At 49.7% G+C, this 21787-nt stretch overlaps 2 protein-coding genes across 5 annotated transcripts in view; both read right to left on the bottom strand.

The window, feature by feature from the left end:
- The window catches only part of RIPK3 (receptor interacting serine/threonine kinase 3), a 39568-nt gene extending 35294 nt beyond the window's left edge, over positions 1-4274 (bottom strand). The window contains exons 1-2 of one of the 4 annotated variants that reach the window (XM_084806194.1): positions 4116-4274; positions 357-565 (exon numbers count right to left, since the gene is read on the bottom strand). In XM_084806194.1, the coding sequence (XP_084662320.1) occupies positions 357-502 (146 nt within the window). In that variant the 5' untranslated portion in view covers positions 503-565; positions 4116-4274. Of the gene's footprint in view, positions 1-356; positions 566-3153; positions 3280-4115 lie in introns of those variants that run through there. The other 3 variants (XM_084806195.1, XM_084806193.1, XM_084806192.1) reach the window with 3 other exon arrangements.
- Positions 4275-7269: 2995 nt separating this feature from the next.
- Positions 7270-21787, bottom strand: part of NFATC4 (nuclear factor of activated T cells 4) — a 32729-nt gene continuing 18211 nt past the window's right edge. The window contains exons 5-10 of the mRNA XM_084806185.1: positions 18979-19151; positions 13386-13526; positions 12665-12720; positions 11573-11699; positions 10949-11473; positions 7270-9176 (exon numbers count right to left, since the gene is read on the bottom strand). Of these exons, the coding sequence (XP_084662311.1) occupies positions 9109-9176; positions 10949-11473; positions 11573-11699; positions 12665-12720; positions 13386-13526; positions 18979-19151 (1090 nt within the window). The 3' untranslated portion in view covers positions 7270-9108. The remainder of the gene's footprint in view (positions 9177-10948; positions 11474-11572; positions 11700-12664; positions 12721-13385; positions 13527-18978; positions 19152-21787) is intronic.

The following is a 21787-nucleotide window of genomic DNA, read 5'->3' as shown; positions in this document are numbered from 1 at the left end:
GGTAGCCACTTCCCCAGCAGCGACTCCGCATTCTGTGACCTCGGCGCAAGCTCGGTCCTCATTGGCCTGTCTTGGTTGGGTTCCCCCCGCCCCGCAGTAGGGTTATTTCCTTAAAGATTTTTTGTGCTTTTGCAAACCTTGGGGTTCCTCCAAGCCCATGGATACCTCCTTCTTGTGTACGCATGCCAATGTTTTTCCTGCATGACGATCAACACATGGAGACTGAGTTTCCTTCATTTATAGGATTTACATCTATGGAATCCCTGCCCGCGGATCACATCAGGCATGACAAAGAACTGTAAAACAAAACAACTCGCTCCCTCCTCACCCACCCAACCTCCAACCACCCTCACTACCTGTTGAGAATCTTCACCGCAACATCGATCCCCCAGTCTTGGTGCCGAGCCCGGAAGATGGAACCAAAGGCCCCTTGGCTGATGAACTGGAAGTCCTTCACATGCTCATGGGTGATCTCCTCATAGAACGTGTTGGGGCCGGCCATCCTTTCTGAAGGGACATTTGCCGGCAGCAAGGCACCTCAGTTTTGACTCATTCTAAGGCCTGTCTGAAGGGGGAGGGAAGGGGGGGGAAAAGACAGCTTGTATGTACCTAGGATGAGAACTCATGAGCAAGAGTGGGTGGCAGAGGCCGGAGCACTGATATGGAGCAAGCAGGCCTGGGTTCCAATCCCTGCTCGGCTGTGAAGCCCACTCAGCGGCCATGGTCAAGGCATGATATTGCGGAGCCGGAAAAGGGGCAGAAAAAGGCAACCAAAATGATCTAGGACACTCTACCCCAACTCTGGCCATGCTGGCTGGGTATGATGGGAGTTGTAGTTCAACTGGAGGGCAGTGGGTTGGGGAAGACTGATTTAGGAGCACTTTCCCCATGAAGAAAGGCTAAAGCAGCCTTCCCCACTATAGAGCCCTCCAGAAGTCTTCGACTACAAATTCCAGGATTTCTGACCATTGACCATGCTGGCTTAGGCTGATAGGAGTTGAAGACCAAAGCCTCAGCAGGGGCAGCTGGGGGATAGACGGTCTGGACTGATGATTGCTGAGAGTTTAGAGCTTCTGAGTTTTGGAGGGTGAGGGACGTGATGTGGGTTTATAAAATTATGTACAGTGTGGGGCACTAGAACTCGGGTTCAACTAGTGAGCCTGATTGGCAGGAGATTTTGGACCAACAATCAAAAGGACAACTTCCTGCAGCTTGTAAAGTTTACTTATGGAATTTGCTGCCACAGGATCTGAGCCATGCTCACCAGCTTAGATCTCCGTATTTTTATTGTATTTATTACATTTATATCTCGCCTTTCTTCCTCCCGCAAGGAACCCGCGGTGGCTTACCTAAGCCTCCTCCTCTCCATTTTTATCCTCACAACAACCCTGTGAAGTAGGTTAGGCTGAGAGTCTGTGACTGGCCCAAAGTCACCCAGTGAACTTCATGGTCGAGTAGGGGACTAGAACTGGGATCTCCCAGCTCCCAGTCCAACACTCTAGCCACTACACCACACTGGCTCTTTAAAGGGGAATTCAGCAGGGTTGGGCAGACTTTAGGCTCGCAAGGTCTACTTTAGTTTTTCGCTAGAACCCTGAGGTCCACTAACTGGAGCCAGATGCAAAATAGGAAGGTGGACATGGAATGGTTTGTGCCCAAACCGCTGCTTTCGCATACAAATCTGCTCCTGTTTCCTTCCCCACAAGCTTTCTTGATTTCAGCAGCCTAATTTAGAAGAGGGTGGGGGGAGGCATTTTGTTGTCCCTTTTCTTAAACCATTGGAAGTCAGAGACCCTTGCTGATCTACTGCTGACGGCCCAGGGAATCTACCAGGAGATCCTGATCTACCTTCTGCCCATCCCTGGGTGAGGCAAATCCATGGAGGTGAAGAGATCTATCAACAGCCCATGATAACTCAATGGAGCCGCTCTGTTTTGACACAAGATACCATCGGACAGACCTGGCATGAGCACACAACACCCTTGGGCAGGTGCTGGAGACCCATTTCTGAGCTGACATCCATCCTGCCCCCACTTGCAGCCAAGCAGCTTGAAGCCACCATTTAAAATGTCCCACAAGGCCCTGGAGCGACACTACAACGGGGGCATTGTGGGACATCTACGATGGCAGCTCCAAGCTGCCTGGGGTTGATCGCAGCACTGCTGCCATTATCTCTGGCAGAACTAGGATCGAACCTTGGATCTAAAGTCCAGGTCCACACAGCATGCAGGGGGCCCAAATGACCACCCAGAGTAGCCATAATGCTGCTATGATTTAAATGAATTGAGGAAGCAAATCTGCACATGCGCAGAGTATTTTTTTTTCTTTAATGGGGTTGACACTATTATTCTAACGCCTCAGGAATACAGAAGCAGTCGCAATCCACAGAATGATGGTTGGGAGGTGGGCGGAGAGCAGTGTGAACTGTGTGCTTCACAACTGAAGTCATACACGTGGCCATCTAAAGCGATAGCCCTCTCCGGCCGGTGCTCCCTTGCAGGGTTGACTCCAGAGTTCCTGGGGCCCTCAGCAAAGATGTCTCCAGTGGGCCCCCTCTGAAAACCAGGGTCTAAAGCTGCCCAGCTGCACCAGTGGCCCCCGTCAGAAAAGCCCATGAACATAGGAGGGGGGGCACTCTCCACTGCCATAGGCTGGGCTGTAGCAAGAGGAAGGTGAACGAGCAGATTGCAATGGTGAAGAGGAGCAGCGGCTCCAGAGGGCTCTCATCAGTGGGTCTGTGCCGGGTTGTGGGGGCCCTGGGCAGGAGCCTGACTGTGCCTACCTTTGATGCTGGCCTTGACAAGCACACCAGGGAGGGCATGGAAGACATTTCTGGGAAATGGGCAGGAGAAGCCCCGGCAACTTCATTTCCTGACACATCGGGAGATTTCAAAACAGTCTGTGTCTGTTTTACAGCTTTGAATTTGGCTGTCCTTGCCTGCTCAGGTGCTTCACAGTCACAGAGGCATCTCCCTGGCCACCATTATGAACCCTGGACCAGAGGGGGCCCGCTAAGCAGAGCAATGCCGTGTCCCTTCCCCCGGGGAGGGGGGACGGCAACATTAGATGAAAATCAGGCCCCCATCTCTCCCCTTTTGCTGTCTCGCTCAGGTGGTGCCCTAAACTCTTAACGCCCCCTCCGCACCACAATACCTCTCTCTTCTTGCCAACTCCCTTGTGGCAGCAGAGCTCGGTTGTCAGGCCCAGCTCTTGGAAGACATTGCTGTCTTATTTCCGCTTCTTTCCCACACCGCTTCAGCACTGCCCGGACCTTCCCTCCCCCTTGCTTTCTCTTTCACAACCTCTTGGGTTGTGGGGGGATGACCTTAGCTCAGCCGTAGAGCACATACTTTGCGAGCAGAAGGCACCAGGCTTAATAGGCGATGATGAAGGCAGTGTTAAGTGTGACCCCCCCCCCCGAAACTATGAGAGAACTTTGGTTTATTGAGTTGGTGTGGCAAGAGGGATGGGGGGCAGCCGGACATGAGCCATAATGTGCTCGGTGGTAAGAGGACATGCTTTATGTGCAGGAGGTCCTAGGTTCAGTCTACGGCCTCCCCATTTAAAAAGCATCAGGAAACAAATGGTGGAAAACACTTTCTGCTTGAGCATCGCTACCAGATGGGGTAGACCAGCGCCCTCCAGATGTGTTGGACTCCAACTCCCATTATCCCCATCTTGCATATTAGAATAGATTTGGAAGGGAGCAGGTTAGGAACGGCGGGAGTAAATAGTACAGGGCTAAATAGACAAATACTTCCTTCCACCTTGGAAAAAGGCAGCTTCCTCTGATACTTCTTGAGAGAATGGAGGGGTCAGAGATGGTACATGTACAGTAGGGCTAAAATCAGAGCCAGAGCTGTCCTGGAACATGGGTGAAAGGAAGCGGGCGACATTAAGCACGTGCAGAGAGCTTTCTTTTCCCTGCTAGGACCCCGTCCAGCTGATGTCTGCCCCACACACCTCCACCCAGGAAACAGCATAGCCCTTGCTGAAAATAATCAGAACAGGACTAAACTGCTAGAATCTCAGACCTTAGAGCAACCTTCACCAATATGACAGCCTCCAGATGTTTTAGGACTGCAACTCCTATCATTCCCAGCCAGCATGGGTACCTGTTTTGCTACTCCGCTCAGCCAGCCATACCCTTCTCCATGATACTCCATTTGATTTCCCCAGTCTACCAAGTTTTCTGTCTTCTTCCAATGTCATTCAGTATTCCACAGCCACCGAGCCCACTTGGTCCTCACTGGGTTGTTCCGAGTGTTTTCTGTGCCCTGCCCCCTTAGGGTTTTGTTTCCTAAAGGTTTTTGGTGCGTCTGCAAACCTTGGGGCTCCCCCCCGCATGACACTTATGCCTGAGAGTCAGAAACAACGATGACAAACTGACTCTAATATAACTTCCACATTTTCTCCAGCTCTTTTTCTGCTTGCTAGAACTTCCCTTTCTTTGTGATGCCTCCCAACCAGAAACGCACACACAGAGAGACACAGTTGCACAAGACCTGTTATTTCCTTTACGTCTTTTAGGTATTTAATTACAAAAGAACATTCCCACCATCCCCCCCCCAAATGCATATCAAAAAATATAAAAACACCAGCCGCTCCGCCCATCAGGACAAAATTAGAGCATTGTTACCTTTACCATGTCCCTGAGTCTCCAATCACCATTCCATGAAGCAAGTTATTGGGATTGCGGGGTGGGGACCAGATTTCTGTGTAACCCCCCCCACACACACTTTTTAAAAAGCACCTTTTTACCTACTGTGGTACATTTCATTCCCTTCTCTGTACTTTCCCATCTTTACCAGCCTCACACAGATGTCCCATTTTTGGAAAGACGGCCTTGAATAGAGCTGCTGTATTTCCCCTGTATATGGGTTAATCTCCATATACAATTTTAACTGGATGTAATTTAGCAGCTCAAACTACAAAGTCAAAAGTGCCTCAGCAAGAAGTAATCCAAATTGTGTGCCCCCCAAAAATCGGAATTCTGAAACTTGCAGAAATTCTGTTAATGAAGGACATTTCAGGCCTTTGGCTCATTTTGCGCAATGTATTTGACTTGTGCTAGATATGGAGGAAGGGGAATTAAGGAGGGTGTTAAGCCTCCCCTTCCTCCAGTTGCAGCCACTGCACATCCCATTCTGACCTATTTGTGGCTGCTGAGATTTTTTCAGGAAACATACATGCACATTCAAACCTATCCTCACAGGCTTGAAGACTAGAACCTTGTTAGGGGTTTTGCTGTTGTTGTTTTAAGGAGAAGTCAGAGGTGGGAGGGCCGGTGGAGACAGATGTAACATAAAGGGACAGCTCACAGCAGGTGAGTGAACCCAGTTCCCTCCTGGCTTCACAACTGAAATGACAGATCTGCATACCAGCCTATCAAAATACTCACATGTCAGAATAGTCCTCCCCCACCCACACTGCTTCAGTTGAGCTGACTGCTTATCGGTTTATTCATCATCAACTTATTAACTTTTCTTCTTTTTTAAAAAAACAAACAAAACCAAAATTGTTCTGGGGATGGGAGGGGGGAAGAAAGAGGTTCCTTGGTGACATTACAGGCACCAGCCAATCAGCACTGTGCACAGCCAATTTCTGCTCCAAACTTGCAGAATGCTTCCCACCCACCACAGCTCAACTATATGGAGAAATGTATATGTTCATTCTAAACGCAACAAAGGTGCTTTGAAAGCATCCCATTGCTCTAACAAAATGTTGTGTCTCCTCACTTATCAGGGTTTTCTGCAATATGTATAAAGGCTTGCTGAAAACCACCTCTTACGGTCAAATTACATGTTACTTTAAAATCATAGGTAGTAGCTATGCCTTTTTTCCTTTTCTTACTCAAAAGTAAGCACAGGGGACCCAATCCAGATAGGAAGCTTAGCATGGGGGCTGGGGGGGGGCAGTGTAGGGAGGACTTTAACCCTTTCTCCCTGTATCCCTAATCTGGATTGGGGGCCCTAGCACCTGTAAATTGATTGCCAAAACGTGATCTATTTGTATATATTTATCACTTTTGCGCAATATAAATTGCAGACATGGGGCACCCAAGCTAGGTGAGGAAGCATATTTGCTTGGAAGAATATTTATAGAGGGGGAATCATAGAATCATAGGGTTGGAAGGGGCCTACAAGACTGTAGAGTCCAACCCCCTGCTCAGTGCAGGAAGCCTGATTCCCAGGCGGTCTCCCATCCAAGTACTAACCAGGGCTGACCCTGCTTAGCTTCCAAGATCAGACAAGATAAAAGAACACAGCTACAATTCATTTACCTCTGGTGTTAAATCCTTCCAGTACATTCACCAGCAGCTTCTTTAGCAAGGACACAATTACAAGGCAACCAAAGAGACTGGCAACTGGAGGGGAGGGGTAGAAAAATTAACCACCGCTGTCCCTCAGGACGATCATTGCTCCACAGCCAATGGCAGAGATGTAGGGGAGGTGTTAAAATCAAGTAAGAAAGAGATTCAAGGAACCATTTTCGCACAGAATTGCCTTCCAAGGGGTCCCAGAGCACCAGCCAAGGAATGCCTGCGCGCAAGCAAAAGATGCTGGGACATGGTCTGGTGCGTACACTCCGTTCATGTGGGACATTTGGGATGGGAGAGGAATTCAGCGTCCAAATTCCAAGGCAGACTCAATGGATTTGCAACTCCCATATCCATGCACAGATCAAAGTCAGGGCTGCTTCGGGACCCGCACGCCTGCCGGATTCTTGATGAGGTGGTCCGAGAGCTTAATTACTTCCCTTAATTTTTTTTTGACAGAAACTAGTCAAAAAAATCCTCGCCGAGGTGTTATCCAAATTGTGTGCCCAGGAAAGTCGGAATTCTGAAACCTGCATAAATTATGTTAATACGTCAAGCCTTTGGCTCATTTGACCCAATGCATTCGATTTCTGCTAGATATGGAGGAGGAAGGGGAATTACGGAGGGCGTTTAGCCTCCCCTCCCTCCAGCTGCAACTACTGCATATCCCATTCTGAGCTCATTGTGGCTGCCAAGATTTCTTCAGGAAGCACCTACACATATTCAAGCCTTTCTTCACAGGCTTGAGGACTAGAACCTTGCTTTTTTGTTTTTGTGAGAGTGCCAGGCTGGAGACTAGCCACCAAAGCAGCTAGCAAATACAGGCATTTCTTCCCTGCCCTGGAGTGGCTTGTTGCTCCTGGGGGGATACGCACAGCGCCACTTGTAACAGGTGCCCCGCTGTCTAGTTTCTGCAAAAGACAGACAGAAAATAATTCAGCCCTCAGAGCACCTTACACGTTTTTATTTAAAATTATTTTTAGGCAGCCTTTAAGGGCTTTTAAGAAAACATTTTTTTTAAAAAGGTCAATGTGTGGATATTTAGGATTATTTCCTAGAAGCACACATAACAAAAGGAGGGAATAGACTTCCTTTGGAGCACATCTGCAAACAGGGCAGACCGGGTGCAAGCCATTCCACCCATCTCCACTCAGTGTTCTTCTGCATCCATCAAGTGTGCTTTCTAGAACACACAAGGCACTTGCATGCAACTCCAGATGGCAGGAGAAGATAAAGAATTCCAGGCGTTCAGTCTTTCAGGGAAGCTGGCAGGCCATTACGGATGGTGTCCCCAAGGAACAGTCCCAGAAATGTTGTTTGAAACTCGTTGTTTTTAGACACGTCCCATACACTACTGCCAGGGGAACTACCAACCTAGGATAGGGTGAAGGCTGAGAATCTGAACCCTCTCTGCTACAGAAGAAGGAAATGAAGATTGGAGGTGGTTTGATGGACAGACAGTGTGGATGATATGACGGTAGGCTTGGTGGTGGTGGAAATGGGCAAGAAGGATGGGCAGGATAATTTTAAAAAGACTAGAGGGATGCATAGACAGACAACAATCTGGCAGATAGATGGTCGTATTCAGATATCCATGTTGAGTGGATTAACCCATGGAACTCATTGCCACAAGATGTTGTGCTGGCCCCATTGTACAGCAGCCTTCCTCAGCCTGGTGCCCTCCGGATGTGTTGGACTACAACTCCCAGCATACCCCAGCCAGCATAGGGATGTATGAGAAATTCATTTCAGTTAGTTTTTATATCAGGCTTTACCCAGTTTGCAGCTTTCGGACCAAATATGGACTCAGACACAGTCTGTGGTCGAAGGCTGTACATTTGGATTACAACTCCCAGCACCGAAGCCAGCCATGCTGGCTTAGGGATGTGCAAATCAGCAACACACACGCTCACTGAATTTCTCCAAAGTCCATCTCAAAGCTTGTTTCAAGCTTACAATGTGATTTGCAGACTCCAAAATGCATCTGACAACATGCGCACATTTGAATAATGCACACAATTACACTTTAATCAATGGGAGAAGAACATGTACATTTCAAGGATGCACACTATTTGGAAGAAAGCATGAAAATACACATGGATTTTCATGTGAAAAGGGAAAAAAACAAACCTTGCAATCTGACAAGGACACGAGTCTGAACGAGCTTCGAAATGGAATTTGGAGAAATGTGGTGAGCTCGTGTTTTGCTGGTTCGCACATCCCCTAGCCAGCATGGCTGGCTTTGCTGTTGGGGTTGTAGTCCAACATATGTGGAGAACACCAGGTTGGGGGAAGATGTTGTAGAGGGCTTTAAAAGGAGATTCAATAAAGAAAGGCAGGGCTGGGTCTCTCAGGGATAGCCAGATGTACAATCCTCACTCTTGGTCAAACGTTCTCTGCGTCTCTGATGCGTGGATACTGTGGAATGACAACAGGGATAGCTACTGAGCATGTTGTGAGCCCCCTCGATGTTTCTTCTGGCTGGACATTACCAGGGAGAAAACTCAGCAAGAGGAAACTTTGCCTTGATCCACCAAATTCAGAGTTATGCTCAGCCCTTACAGAAGCATGGGCAGAATTAAAGGAAAGGGAGACAGAATGCATGAAAGGATAGGTAGGAAACTCAAGAGGCAGAGATATAAATATGAGGGTCCCCCAAGAACAGGCACAACTGTCACTCGGGGCAATCTTTGTGGTCGCCACCTTTCTCTGGGCCCCTGTCGTTGTCCTCTGAGCTGAGCCTCCGGTCCTCTTGAAGATTTGAGCATCCGGGGGAATGTTGCCATTTCTCAGCTCCGTCCCCCTTCGCAGGACGGTTCGGGGAAGTCACTCAAGTCCCTGCCGATGATCTCGGTTACTGCAGGGGAGAAAACGGGCCAACAGGACGGAGACAGACAAAGCATGAAAGAAAACTCACCATGCTGGGGTAGAGTTCAGCACCTAACCGAGAACTCGCGAGGAGGCCTTACGCAAGCTATTATACTTTCTTAGCCTCTGCCCCCAATATCTGCAAAAGCCAGATAATACGAGTGCTGTGCTGATACTACGTTTCCTAGCGCCTATTTATGACCAAGTGTGCTCTGTGGAAGCATGTCAAGCGCTCAAGAAAGGAGCAGGGAGAGACCCCTCTCCTCCCCGCCCCCCGCCATTTGCCACTGGGAATACTGGCTGTTGTAGTTGTATGGGTAATTGGAAGGGAAGGGCGAGGGAGATTGTGACTAATGGGTGTGTGGCAGGATCCATCTGAATTTGGCGGGGAGGGGCCGTAGCACAGTGCTAGAGCACTTGCTTTGCATGCAGAAGTACATAATATTGAGCTAGGCTGACCAGCAATCTGACTAATTAGCAAGGCAGCTTCCTATATGCCTATGAAATTGGGAAACGTAATAACTCCGCTTATTTACAAACCAAAAAATCAGAAACAGCTTGGCTGATTCCTAAGGTATTTCCCGATTCTTTGAGTGGGACAGGGGAGAAGGCAAAAGCAGATCAAGTTATTTCCAGGTCAACCCAACGAGGAGCTCACTCATCCCAAAATAACGTCGACCCACTTTACAGGGAAATTGGAAGGATTTATGTTTTTACGAACTGCTCTGAAGCAGGAAGACACATCTTTTCAAATTTAGGGCGCAATGGTGGGGACGAGGGAGGGGGCCTTTTCTGTGGTGGCCCCCACTCTGTGGAACTCCCTCCCTAGGGAACTCCGTCATGCCCCCTCTTTAATGAGCTTCCGTCGTGCATTAAAAACGTGGTTGTTCAGGCAGGCATTTGGGGTGGGTTAGGGTATTTTAGAAAATGTTGTTATTGTAGAATTTTATTGTTTTAAACTGTTTTATTGTATGCTGCATATCGCCCAGAGTGGCTGGGTGACCAGCCAGATGGGCGATTAATACATTTAATAATAATCATAATAATAATAATCCTAAGAGGATGCCCGTCAGCCTCTGAACTCAGAGACTGACAAGCATCCTATTCAGAGCAAGAGGGGCGTGAAGGCGACCTTTGCCTCCACACTCTTCCTGCTCTGCATTTTTGCTAGACGGGCTTTTTTGCCCATCTAGCTGGGGCTCTGCAGAGCACGAGGGAAGGAGGCTGGGGAGGCCGGAGGATTCTTCGTAAGCCAGCCCCTTCAGTCCCCTCCCTTCTCTGCCCACAGAATTGCCCCCTTTCCCTCCTCTGAGGTCACTTTTGCGACCATGAAAAGGCAGCCAGAGTCGGTCTCTTTGTGCCAGCTCCAAGGGGGAAGATGAGAGGGCGGGAAGCTCAGACTCCTGGGTCCAAAGGTGGAACACTGCGCCTGACCTCAGATCCAGGACTCTAAAAAAACCCTATGGTCCCCCAGAAGCTGTCTAGGGACCATAGGATTGCTCCCTTAGCCTTTTAAATTGACATAGTTGCTTGCTTTACTGTTTTTAATGTTATTTACATGATGTTAAGGTTTTATTGTTTTAAATTGTTCACTGCCTTGATGGCTTTTTAGCAAATGAGGCGGTCTGTAAACGTAAACAAATAAATAATTCTGCAAATACTATGCTTTCTATCACCCCTCCAAAAACAAGAATCCCACCCCAAAATGAAGCTTTGCGAGGTTTGGGCTTGGTGCGGAGAACTCCACACATCTAGCTTTACCTTCCTCCAGCGTGATCCCGTGGATAGGCAAGTTATCCCGGAAGCTGCTGCCAAACCCCGATTTCTCCAGCTCCTTGGTGCTGTGTTCCTCAGCCACCAGCTCTGGACCTGTCCATTCCGGAGTCCTCTCCCCACCATGGGATTCTCCCCGCCCTGGTGGGTGAGGGCCAAGTTGTGGGCTGGGAGGCTGGAAGTGGGGTGGGCGGCAGTCTAGAGTGTGGAGGTGAGGAAGGCCCGCCGGAGCAAGGAGGGGCACCGAAAGGTTAGTGCCCCGGTAGGCCTCATTGCCAGGGAAACGGAAGGCAGGGCTGTAGCGGGGTGGCGGGGTAGGGAACGAGCAAGGGCTCCAATCAGGACCGTAGGGAGAACAGGGTGGGGAGTGTTCCGGGCCATACGAGTAGGGTGGCCCAGAAGGGGAGAAATCCATGGTGCCCTGGGCTGACGGTGGTGGGAAATGAGTACTTTGAGAGATGTGTGGGAAACTACGGTGTGGGGAATCTGGAAGTGGTTCTTCCTTGAAGATCACTGGAGAAGAGAGGGAAAAGGGGGGAAATCAGTAATATGCCTTTAGCATCCCCGCCCCTCCCGCATCTTTCCTCAACTCCCATTTTCATATCTATATACCAGGTAAGTATTTGAAGGCCTGAGCCGGACTCCTTTTCCGGCGCCCGTTTGAAACGTAGAAGTATGTCTGAACAGGCCGTGATACTCGCTTGTTGCTGTATTCGGGAACTGTGAGGGTCAGCGAGGCCTGTAGAAGCGATGAAAGAGACAATGGTTAAATTTGTTAAATTTAAGTTAAATTTCAAAACCATCGTCCACCATCTATTATCTTCTGTGGCCACCGCTGCATCCAGAAACCCAGATCCCCCAAATCCTTTCCAGGTTTCCCTGTACCGTCCCCCTCCTGCTCCTTAAGGCATGATCCAGTCCTGGGTTTCCTTTCCATCACCCCATGAGAGAAGAACAAACAAACACACACTCCCAATCCAAATCCGTGTAAGAGAAAGCTTTCTCTCTCCAAACTGCCTCCAACAGCAGCCATCCCACCTGGCTGCACCCGAGGGAGAGGCAAGACACCCGGGCCCACTCCCTTGGCTCGACTGGGAACTACTGCCGTTTGGCTCCCCGCCTCCCAGAACTGCCTCCACCACTGGCTATTCCATTTGGCTGCATTTGAGGCGAGACGGCAAGGTCCCCCCCGTCGGCCTGGTTAGGACCAACTGCCATTTGGCTTTCCCCCTCCCAGAATTGCAGCAGTCTGAACTTGATTATTTTCCTCTCCCTTCTCAGCCTCTTTTGTACTATGTCTATTACATTGCAAGGGTTTTTTTTTTTAAGCTGTGAAGTAGCAGAATGGTGGTATATAAATAAACAAACATCCAGAACAGGAATTGTTTCTTTGCACTGCATACCTGTCCCATTTATTTATTTATTTACTTACTTACTTACTTACACACACACACAAATCTCTGCATTGGGGATTATTCATCAGCTGGCCTCCAACAGGAAAGACGCATTCAAGTGAGTGTAATCAAAACGGTCCAGTCCAGAATTTACCTGCCATCGTCCCTGTTCATCAAAAGGCTTTCCCTGTTCCCTATTCAGTGCACCCATGAAGGCCTCCTAGCCCAGTCCCAAATATAGAAAATCTAGGTCGTAGTTCCCTTGACAGTTTCGTATGTTCATGAAAAGGTCCCGGTCTGGAATTCTTACCTCCGTGCTTTTCAACCGATTAACATTTGCCTCCTCTTCCCATTGGAGTTTTCCATCTGAAAACAAAAAGGCGATTGGTTCACTGTCGGGCAGAGCTGTGGAACCCCTTTTGGCCCAAACCCTTTTGGAGGAGCTCTTGGGGGGGGGGCATACTCCAGTGGTAGCCAGGGCCAAAGACAAAGGGGCGGGGCAAAAGGGGCCTGCTAAAGTACCAGCATATCTTAGTGTAAAGCTGCTAGTGCCAGTACCTAAGCCTTAGGAGAGGCATTTCAACTTTGTAGAATGAGGGGGGCGGATGTGCAAAATCCAGGAAAATACCAAATGATGGGCAGTGAGTGTGGCCCTCTAGGGAACACCAGAGGGCCAGATTAGGACCCCAGATGACCCAGATTTGGCCTGCATCTTGAGGATCAATGTATCTATTGCAGGTGGAGAGGAAGGGAGACAGGCAAGGCATCAGCCAGCTTTATTAGAATAGGAGAGGGTGGCAGGGCTTGCTGGATCAAGCTCAAAGCCCACCTGGCCCAGCCAGACGCCTCTGCGAAGCCTACAAGCCAGGCATGTCGGAGACAGCCATCGCCTGCTCTTGGTCCCCAGCATCTGGCAATGGGAGGTATGCTGCCCCCAACCACGGAGCGTTCACTCCCAGCAGCTAAATCAACAGGCCTGTGCTGCAAAGCAATGTAAGACAAGCCCCCAAGTCCTATCACGCGCTGCTTACCAGGGCCTCTCTCAATGAAGACAACTTTGGATTCGGGCAGGAAGTTGGCACCGCTGATCACCAGCTCTTCGCTGCCATGCACTGAGCACGCGCTGAGGCTGTAGTTTTCCACTTGGGGGAGTTCTTGAGCTGAGCGCTGGGCTGAGAGCAAGGCGCAGGAGAGAGCAATCAGAACAGAGACCATCCTGCCTGGCCACAGCCACATTTTGGGGAGTGGGTAGGGCAGTATCATGTTAAGAGTCCAATGCCTCCCCATACACCATACATGAGAGTCGCTTCCCCCAAAGGGTCCTTATTGTCTCCCCTCTTCTTTCAAAACCCACCTTTCCCACAATGTCTTTGGTGCAAGCCTTTAGCTCTCACCCCCCACAAGTACACACAGCTGAATACAACAGGTTGCATCCAGAATAAATAAGCTGCGCATTTCCCGCTGAAATTGATGGGACTTCAGGCCTGATTTAAAAATTTCAATGTTGATTTCAATGGGACCTACATGCAGCTAACTTGGTCTGAGTCCCAATATATCCTCTCCCCCTCTATTGCCTCCTTTCAAAAGTTGTAAGCTCCTCAGGGCAGGCCTTCCTACGGTGATTCTGCAAAAACACCTTGAACTTTGATGGAGCTTTGCCAACCCCCCACCACCACCTCAAATAAATTAGTATAACAATGTTTTTCAGGGCCAGCAAGGAGCGGGGCAGTGGGGAGAGGAGGTCAGTCCAAGAATATGTGGTGTAGTGGCAAGAGTTTTGGACTAGGAGCTGGGAGATCCGGGCTCTAGTCCCCACTCGGCCATGGAAGCTCACTGGGTGACTTTGGGTCAGTCACAGATTCTCAGCCCAACCCACCTCACAGGGTTGTTGCTGTGAGGATAAAATGGAGAGGAGGAGGATAATGTAAGCCACCTTGGGTTGCTTGCAAGAGGAAAAAAGGCGGGGTATAAATGCAATAAATGAATGAAGGAATGAAGGAATGCAAAATAAAGGAGTGCCCAGAGTATGTGTAGGGTACTTATGGTACCCATAGGTACCCATGGCGGCAAAAAACAGTTGTGACGTCTCCTCCATTAGGCGACTGGAGTAAGGTTCTTCTGAGGTCAGACAGAGAGACAGAAAGAGAGAGAGAGAGAGAGAGAGAGAGAGGAAGGAAGGAAGGAAGGAAGGAAGGAAGGAAGGAAGGAAGGAAGGAGTGGTTGTTGTTTTTTAAGCACGCAAGGGCGGCCATCTCTAAAACCAGGGGCAGGAGAGGAGAGGGGAGGGAAAGCAGGTCCATCTTGTTGCTGGCTGGAAAACTACTTGTTTCCACCCCATCCACCCACCCACCCACTCCATCTATGCGCCATAACCAGGTGTTTAGGTGCCTGGGTGTCACCAGGTTGGAGCACACCAAACTAACCTATAATAGATCCACAAGTGATGCCAAGGACCGGGGGACGTGCTTCCCTCGACAAGTAGCTCAGCCCTCTCCAATTGCAGGAGCCCTGGGGTCACTTGAAGAGTGTGCTGTTTCCCTTACATACACAGAGTGCTTCCCTTCAACGTACGCTGGCGGATGGGCCTGGCTTCACACAGGTTGGATGTGGCCTTCGCTTGATACAGTGAAGCCTTCAAGCAAACTCACACAGCTGTCGGAATGGGACGCGCTGCACCCACCCTGTGTGAATGGAGGCATGTCCACTAGGCACGGCCCCTGCCATGATGCACCCTTAAAGCCCTTTAAAGGAGGGGTCTGCCCACTCTATTCCCCGGAGGGAACGGGCCAAGGGGGGGGCAGCTGTCCTCTGTGCTTCATCCTACTAATCTGGTGGGGAAATCTGCCCCTAGCGGCTGAGGATGTTACTGCAGGCTTCAACCACAGGGACACAATTCATTAATTATTTTGGAAAAAAACAAAATAAACCTGAGGTGCAGGTCGCTGAGGTCCCCTTAGCATGCATGCCGTGTTCCTGGTGCTGAGGTTTCATGGTCTTGGTGCAATGGCACTGATGGAGACACACACATCCACTGCTATTCTTTTAGAAGTATATTAGTGCTGGACCCATGGATTCTTGTACGTTTCAGAGGGCGAGGGGAGGGATGCCCCTGTAAAGATTAATCCAATCTTTGCCAGGGGGAAATTCTAAGAATGGAGACAACCATTTCTCCCCACACCTACCCCATGAATGCCTCTGGGAAGGACACTACAGACTCCGTCACAGGGGGGTGACTGCGTTGCTTGGAGCAGCAAAGCCACCCCTTATCATGAGGGGCCAGACCGTTTTCTTCCTTTCTTGGGAAGAGAAAGAAGGAAACCCTCAGACTGCCCTTGTGTGGGGAGTGTTGGGGGCCAGAACGTACCGAGGCTGGGCAGCAGGCGCTGGCGGAGTGCGAGGGGCAGGCCATGCCAGGTAAGGGGAACAAGGGAGAGATGTGTAAAGGATGGCTGGGGGAGGCGTGACTCCATCTTCTGGCCTTCGTCTGCTGCTCTACAATGCCAGGTCTGTTACCCAGAAAACAGCCCTCATCCATGACATGATCCTGGATGAGGGTGCAAACCTGGCATGTATTACGGTGACCTGGCTGGCTGAGGCCGCTGCTCCAACTCTTGCGGCCATGTGTCCAGCTGGATTTTCGTATGTACAGCAGCTGAGGGCTGGGGATCGGGGAGGGGGAGTGGCTGTTATCTATCGAGAGTCCTTGGTCTTTACCAGACCCCTCTCCGGGATGCCATTTGCGTTCCCTATTTTTCACTGTTTTATCTTACGTAAATATTTACGTAAGCTATTACAGCAGAAAAAAAAGGAACGCAAATAGCGCCCACTATGCTATTTGCGTTCCCCTATTTTTTCACCGTAATAGCCTACGTAAATATTTACATAAGATAAAACAGTGAAAAACAGGGAATGCAAATGGCGCCCGCCGTGGCCGCCGCCATTTGCATACGCTGTTGTTGTTGTGGCCTGCCGTGATAGGCTACGTAAATACTTACGTAGCCTATCATGGCAGCCTGGCTGGACACAAATGGCGGCCGCTATGGCGGCCACCATTTGCGTCCGCAGCAGCTCGTCCGCGGCTGGAACTCCGGCTGCGGACAGCCCTGGCCGGCTGCTCCGTGGAGCCACCGCGGAGTGGAGCCGGCCGGGCAGGATTCCAGGGGGGAGGACCGGATCGCCTCCCCCCCCCCGTCGAGGATTCCAGGGGGAGGGATGGAGCGCCTCCCCCCCACCGCGAATCAATTCCGCGAAAAGGTAAGTGACTTTCGTACATCCCTAATTAGGAGTGTTATTCTGTGCGCTGTGGATACAGTTAGTGAGCAACAGGTGGCCTGTGGCAAACCGGTTTTGTGGGATCGGTTCCAGCTTCTTCCTTCTGATGAAGTGGACAAGGTGCTTTCATCTGTAAGGCTGACCGCCTGCTTACTTGATCCTTGCCCATCTTGGCTCATTATGGGCTGCAGAGAGAGACTGGGTGAAGGGATCAGGGCAGTGGTGAATGCCTCCCTTGAGGAGGGAGTTATGCCATCAGCCCTCAAGGAGGCCGTGATAATACCGCTCTTAAAGAAGCCCTCCCTGGATCCCCAAGTTGTGAACAACTTTCACCCAGTCTCAAATCTGCCACTTTGGGGCAAGGTGATTGAGCGGGTGGTGGCGATGCAGTTGACGGCATACTTGGAAGAAGCCAATTATCTAGACCCATTTCAGTTGGGCTTTAGGCCTGGGCATGGGACAGAAACGGCCTCGGTCGCCTTGGTGGATGATATGAGGAAGGCTCTGGATAGGGTGAATGCTCCTTCCTTGTTCTCCTTGACCTCTCAGCGGCTTTTGATACCGTTGACCACGGTATCGTCCTGGACCACCTGGAGGGGTTGGGCATTGGAGACACCGTATTGCGGTGGTTCCGGTCCTTCCTCCCTGGCAGGTACCAGAGGGTAGCACTGGGAGAGGAGGTTTTGGACCCGTGGCCACTCATTTGTGGGGTGCCACAGGGTTCCATCCTCTCCCCGATGCTATTTAACATCTATGTGAGCCACTGGGGGCTATCATCAGGAGGTTTGGGGTGTGGTGTCATCAATATGCGGATAACAGGTAGCTCTACCTCTCGTTCAAATCTTCACCAAGGTTGGCCGTAGAATCCCTGTCCAAATGTCTGGAGATTCTGAATGGCTGGATGGGGAGGAATAAGCTGAAGCTGAACCCTGACAAGACCGAGTACTTTTGGTGGGAGACAAGAGGAGGCTGGGGGATGTTGACCTGGTGTTGAATGGGGTACGGCTACCCTTGAAAGATCAGGTCCGCAGCCTGGGGGTCATTTTGGACTCCCAGCTGTCCATGGAGGCTCAGGTGTCAGCTGTGAGCCAGACAGCGCGGTATCAACTCTATCTGATACAGCGGCTGCGCCCCTTCCTTCCCGACCATCTGCTCCCATCAGTAGTACATGCCCTGGTCTCCTCTCGTTTAGACTACTGTAATGCGCTCTACGTGGGGTTACCCTTGAAGACGGTTCGGAAGCTGCAGCTGGTACAGAACGCAGCAGCTCACCTGATAAAAGGCAGCCACCGGCGAGATCACATCACTCCAGTGCTGAAGGAGTTGCACTGTTACCAGTTGTTTTCCAGGCCAAATTCAAGGTGTTGGTTTCGACCTTTAAAACCCTATATGGTTCCGGCCCAGCCTATCTTAAGGAGCGCCTCCAGCAGCACCAGACAGGCCGCTTAAGAAGATCAGCCTTGGATGGCCTCCTCTCTGTCCCATCAGCCAGGACAGCTAGACTGGTGGGGACGAGGGAGAGGGCCTTTTCTGTGGTGGCTCGCACTCTGTGAAACTCCCTCCCTAGGGAACTCTGCCATGCCCCCTCTCTAATGAGCTTCTGCCGTGCATTAAAAACGTGGTTGTTCAGGCAGGCATTTGGGGTGGGTTAGGGTATTTTAGAAAATGTTTGTACTGTAGAATTTTATTGTTTTAAACTGTTCTATTATATACTTTGTACATCGCCCAGAGTGGCTGGGTGACCAGCCAGATGGGCGATTAATACATTTAATAAATAAATAAATAAATAAATAAATAAATAAATTTGTGTTTAATGGAGATACCTCCTCACCAAATACTGTCAGTGTTCACTCGCACCCCCTGCAAAGTCACCGAATATCTACCCTTTTGCAAGTGATGAACTTTTGCAGGCCTGCAAAAGTGGGGTGTATGGGGGAGTGAGAGAGAAAGAGAGGGAGAAAGAGAGAGGGGGGAGGGGGAGGGGAGAAAGAGAGGGAGAAAGAGAGAGAGGGAGAAAGAGAGAGAGGGAGAAAGAGAGAGGGAGAAAGAGAGAGGGGGGGAGAGCGGGGAGGGGGAAGGGGAAGGGGAGAAAGAGAGAAAGAGAAAAGGAGAAAAAGAGAGAGATTTGGTCCAGCTTTAAATATACAGACAGTTCCTTGCGCTGGTTCTGTCACCAGCAGACTGAAGCGAGCTCCTGGGCAAGTGTGTTTTGAAGCTAGAAGGGAGCTGATTGACTCCCTTTCAAGCCATGTATATTCAGCCCCCCTCCATCTTTGGATTCCGGCCGTCGCAGTGCTAAGGCCGGGCCTGTCTCATGTATGCCCCTTTACATCCCCGACACTGGGCACTCACAGCACTCGATGGGCACAGAAGCCGTCTGGATGGAGACCACCTTGCCGTTCCCTTGTGGAATGTGGACACGGAAGACGAGGCGCACCCGGGTGTTCTTGCGCCCGATGTCTGTTTCGCCCTTGCGCAGCTCGATGTCCGAGTTCCTCAGCTTCAAGATCCCTGCGCAGTCGATGCTGGGGTGAGGAAAAGGAAAGGCCCAGGGATTGACCAGAGAGAAGGCAGGAAGGAAACCTGTTGAGCCAGATGCTTGGGGCTGAGACAGATGTACCTCCCCTAGGGATGTCTGTCGCTTGGAAGTCCAGCCCTTTTGGGGCTGGACGGACTTCTGCTGCCTGCCTGGCTCAGCTTGCATTTCTGAGCGGAGCTGCCGGTTTCCCCCGAACTCCGGGGACTTTTCCCATTATTTTTTTGCTGGGCTGCAATCGGTGAAAGCAGAGATTTGTGCCAATTGTGGCTGCAATTTGCACAAATTTGCAGAATCGGCAGGAATTGTGGCCGTACTTTGCGCAAATTAAAAATCAACAACAAGCAAAATCTGCTAACTTGCCTGACTCACTGCAGACCGAGTCAGGCCAATTAGCGGAAAATGGACTGAATTCTGGGTGGCTGAGCCAACGATACCTCGCTGAGTTCCAACCCCAAATGGATTCCTCTGACATTCCTAACTTTGCCTTTCGGAGTTTTCCTGTTGTGAGGAGAGTTTGGTCTCTTATCATTCTCCTATTGATATATGTACTTGGTTCTGCTTCTGCCTTCACCACCATCCCCTTCTCCAAGCTTCAAAAAAACCTTTTTTTCCCCTGGCATCTGGCCCATGTATCCATTTAAATGTTTATCCAGTATTTTTGTTAAGTTAAATCCACTGCTTCTCTTAAAAACCTCGAAGTACTACTCTGGCTGGAAGAAGTGGCTTTGCAATGGCTACATGGGCCAGCCAATCAGCACTCTGAACAGCCAGCAAGAAGGAGGAAGAGATAATTACAAAGCCACAAGAGCCAGCCTTGTATCAGAATGGGAGATAGCTTCAGGATTGTCACAGTTGATAACCAATCAGCGCTCTGCATAGCAGGTTCTTTCTGGGCAAAAGGGCTAAACTTGTTGCTCCTAAGCTTGGTTCAGTTTGAACATCTGTCCCTTAAAAGGCCAAGTGTGGACCTACAGCACATTCACTGCTCAAGGTATGTACCTCTGCATCAGCCTTTAGAACAGGTGTGTTAAACCTCAGGCCCATGGGCCAAATCCAACATGCCTAGGGCTCCAAATCCGGCCCTCCGAGATTCCCCAAATGTCCACGCCCCCTTTCTCCCAACTGCCAATCATTTGGTGGTTTCTTGGCTTGTCCAGCCCTTTCCCCATTCGCTTTTCCTAGGCTTAATTACTGGCAGTAACAGCTTTAAACTTTTGGTATTTTGGCTCTGCCCCTTTGGCCTTCGACTCTGCCCACCACTGGAATGCAGCCACCAAGAGCTTCTCTGAAATTGAATTAATCTCTCAGACTGAAAGATGTTCGACACTGCTGCTTTAGAACAACGGCAAGAGTCCTACCTAGAGCTCAAATGAAATTGTGTCACCATTTTCAAATGTGAGTGCATTTGGCTGCTACCATTAGGTCAATTTGAAGGGGAAAAAAATCAATATTTGGGACTTTTTTAGATTCCTGTTTAAAATCCATAAATCCAAGAGCATCCATAGTTGGGAACAATGGAAAAAAACACAATGCATTGGGAGTAGCCAGGGATGGGACTCCAGCAAAGGGGTAACTGGGCTCCTCTGGTAACGTACGATTCCGATTCTTGTCTTTTAGAAGCTATTCAAGCTCACCTCTCTGGGTGGGTAGATTTGCACGTTATATTTTTTAGATGTAGAACTAACACAGCAATCCTGTTTGCCACGTCAGGAAGATTCAAAGGTGAACAAACCACTGCATCCAAAGCCTGTTGGGCTCAGGCTGGCGGGGAGTCAGGAATGGGAGGAGTTGCTTCCCCCCCTCCCCGGCTATTTTTTGGGGGTATGAATCCCTCCCACTGGTTTCCTGCAGATGAACAGCCTCTCCTTGTACCCCTCCTTTTCCCCCCTTCTTCCGATGTTAAACAGCAGCTGAGGTTTCAGCAGCAGCTTGGTGGGGGGGGACGAGGTTGGAGGTCCCCGTCTGACCTCAGAGTGGGAGATCCGACATATACTACAGCCCCTGTGATGTCCCCCCAGGGACCATAGGATTGCAGCTTGATCTAAAAATGTAGCGTGAGACCAACACACATTTGAAAACCAAGGTATCATACAGAGGTATCATCTCTACACTGCTGCTGGTATTTACTTTGGATTTATACTGTAGTTTGAAACTTTTAGAAGTTTTATATTGTTCTTTATTCTGCTGTATTTTATGTTTTTCATTGCTGTGAACAGCCCAGAGAGCTTCAGCTATTTGGCGGATAGAGATGAAGTAAAAAAATAAATAAATAAATGTACTTTCAGAAAAACAGGACAGATGCTGGAGAAATTCGAGATAAACTAAAATGAACTCGGATTTCTAAGAATCCGACCCATAGAATCCGCTGTGGAGTGACCCCCCTCAGGCCGCGTGGAGTCTGTGGACTTTTGGATGATTTTTTTTTTACTTTCCTGAAATTTACGCATATAAATAGGTTGGACTCGATAGTCTTACAGGCCCCTTCCAACCCTACTATTCTATGAAATTCATAGGAAAATACGTACGTTTCTGCTGAGGAAACATTGAATGGAATGGGGGACAATATACTAAATGTTACATACTAGGGTAAATTATGTAAATAATTACGTAAATACTTATGTA

Source organism: Heloderma suspectum, chromosome 6, assembly GCF_057233095.1.
Source record: "Heloderma suspectum isolate Gila_16-S chromosome 6, 16-S_ref, whole genome shotgun sequence".
Taxonomy (NCBI): domain Eukaryota; kingdom Metazoa; phylum Chordata; class Lepidosauria; order Squamata; family Helodermatidae; genus Heloderma; species Heloderma suspectum.
The sequence above is the reverse complement of the archived record's forward strand: the minus strand, read 5'-3'. Positions and strand labels throughout refer to the sequence as shown.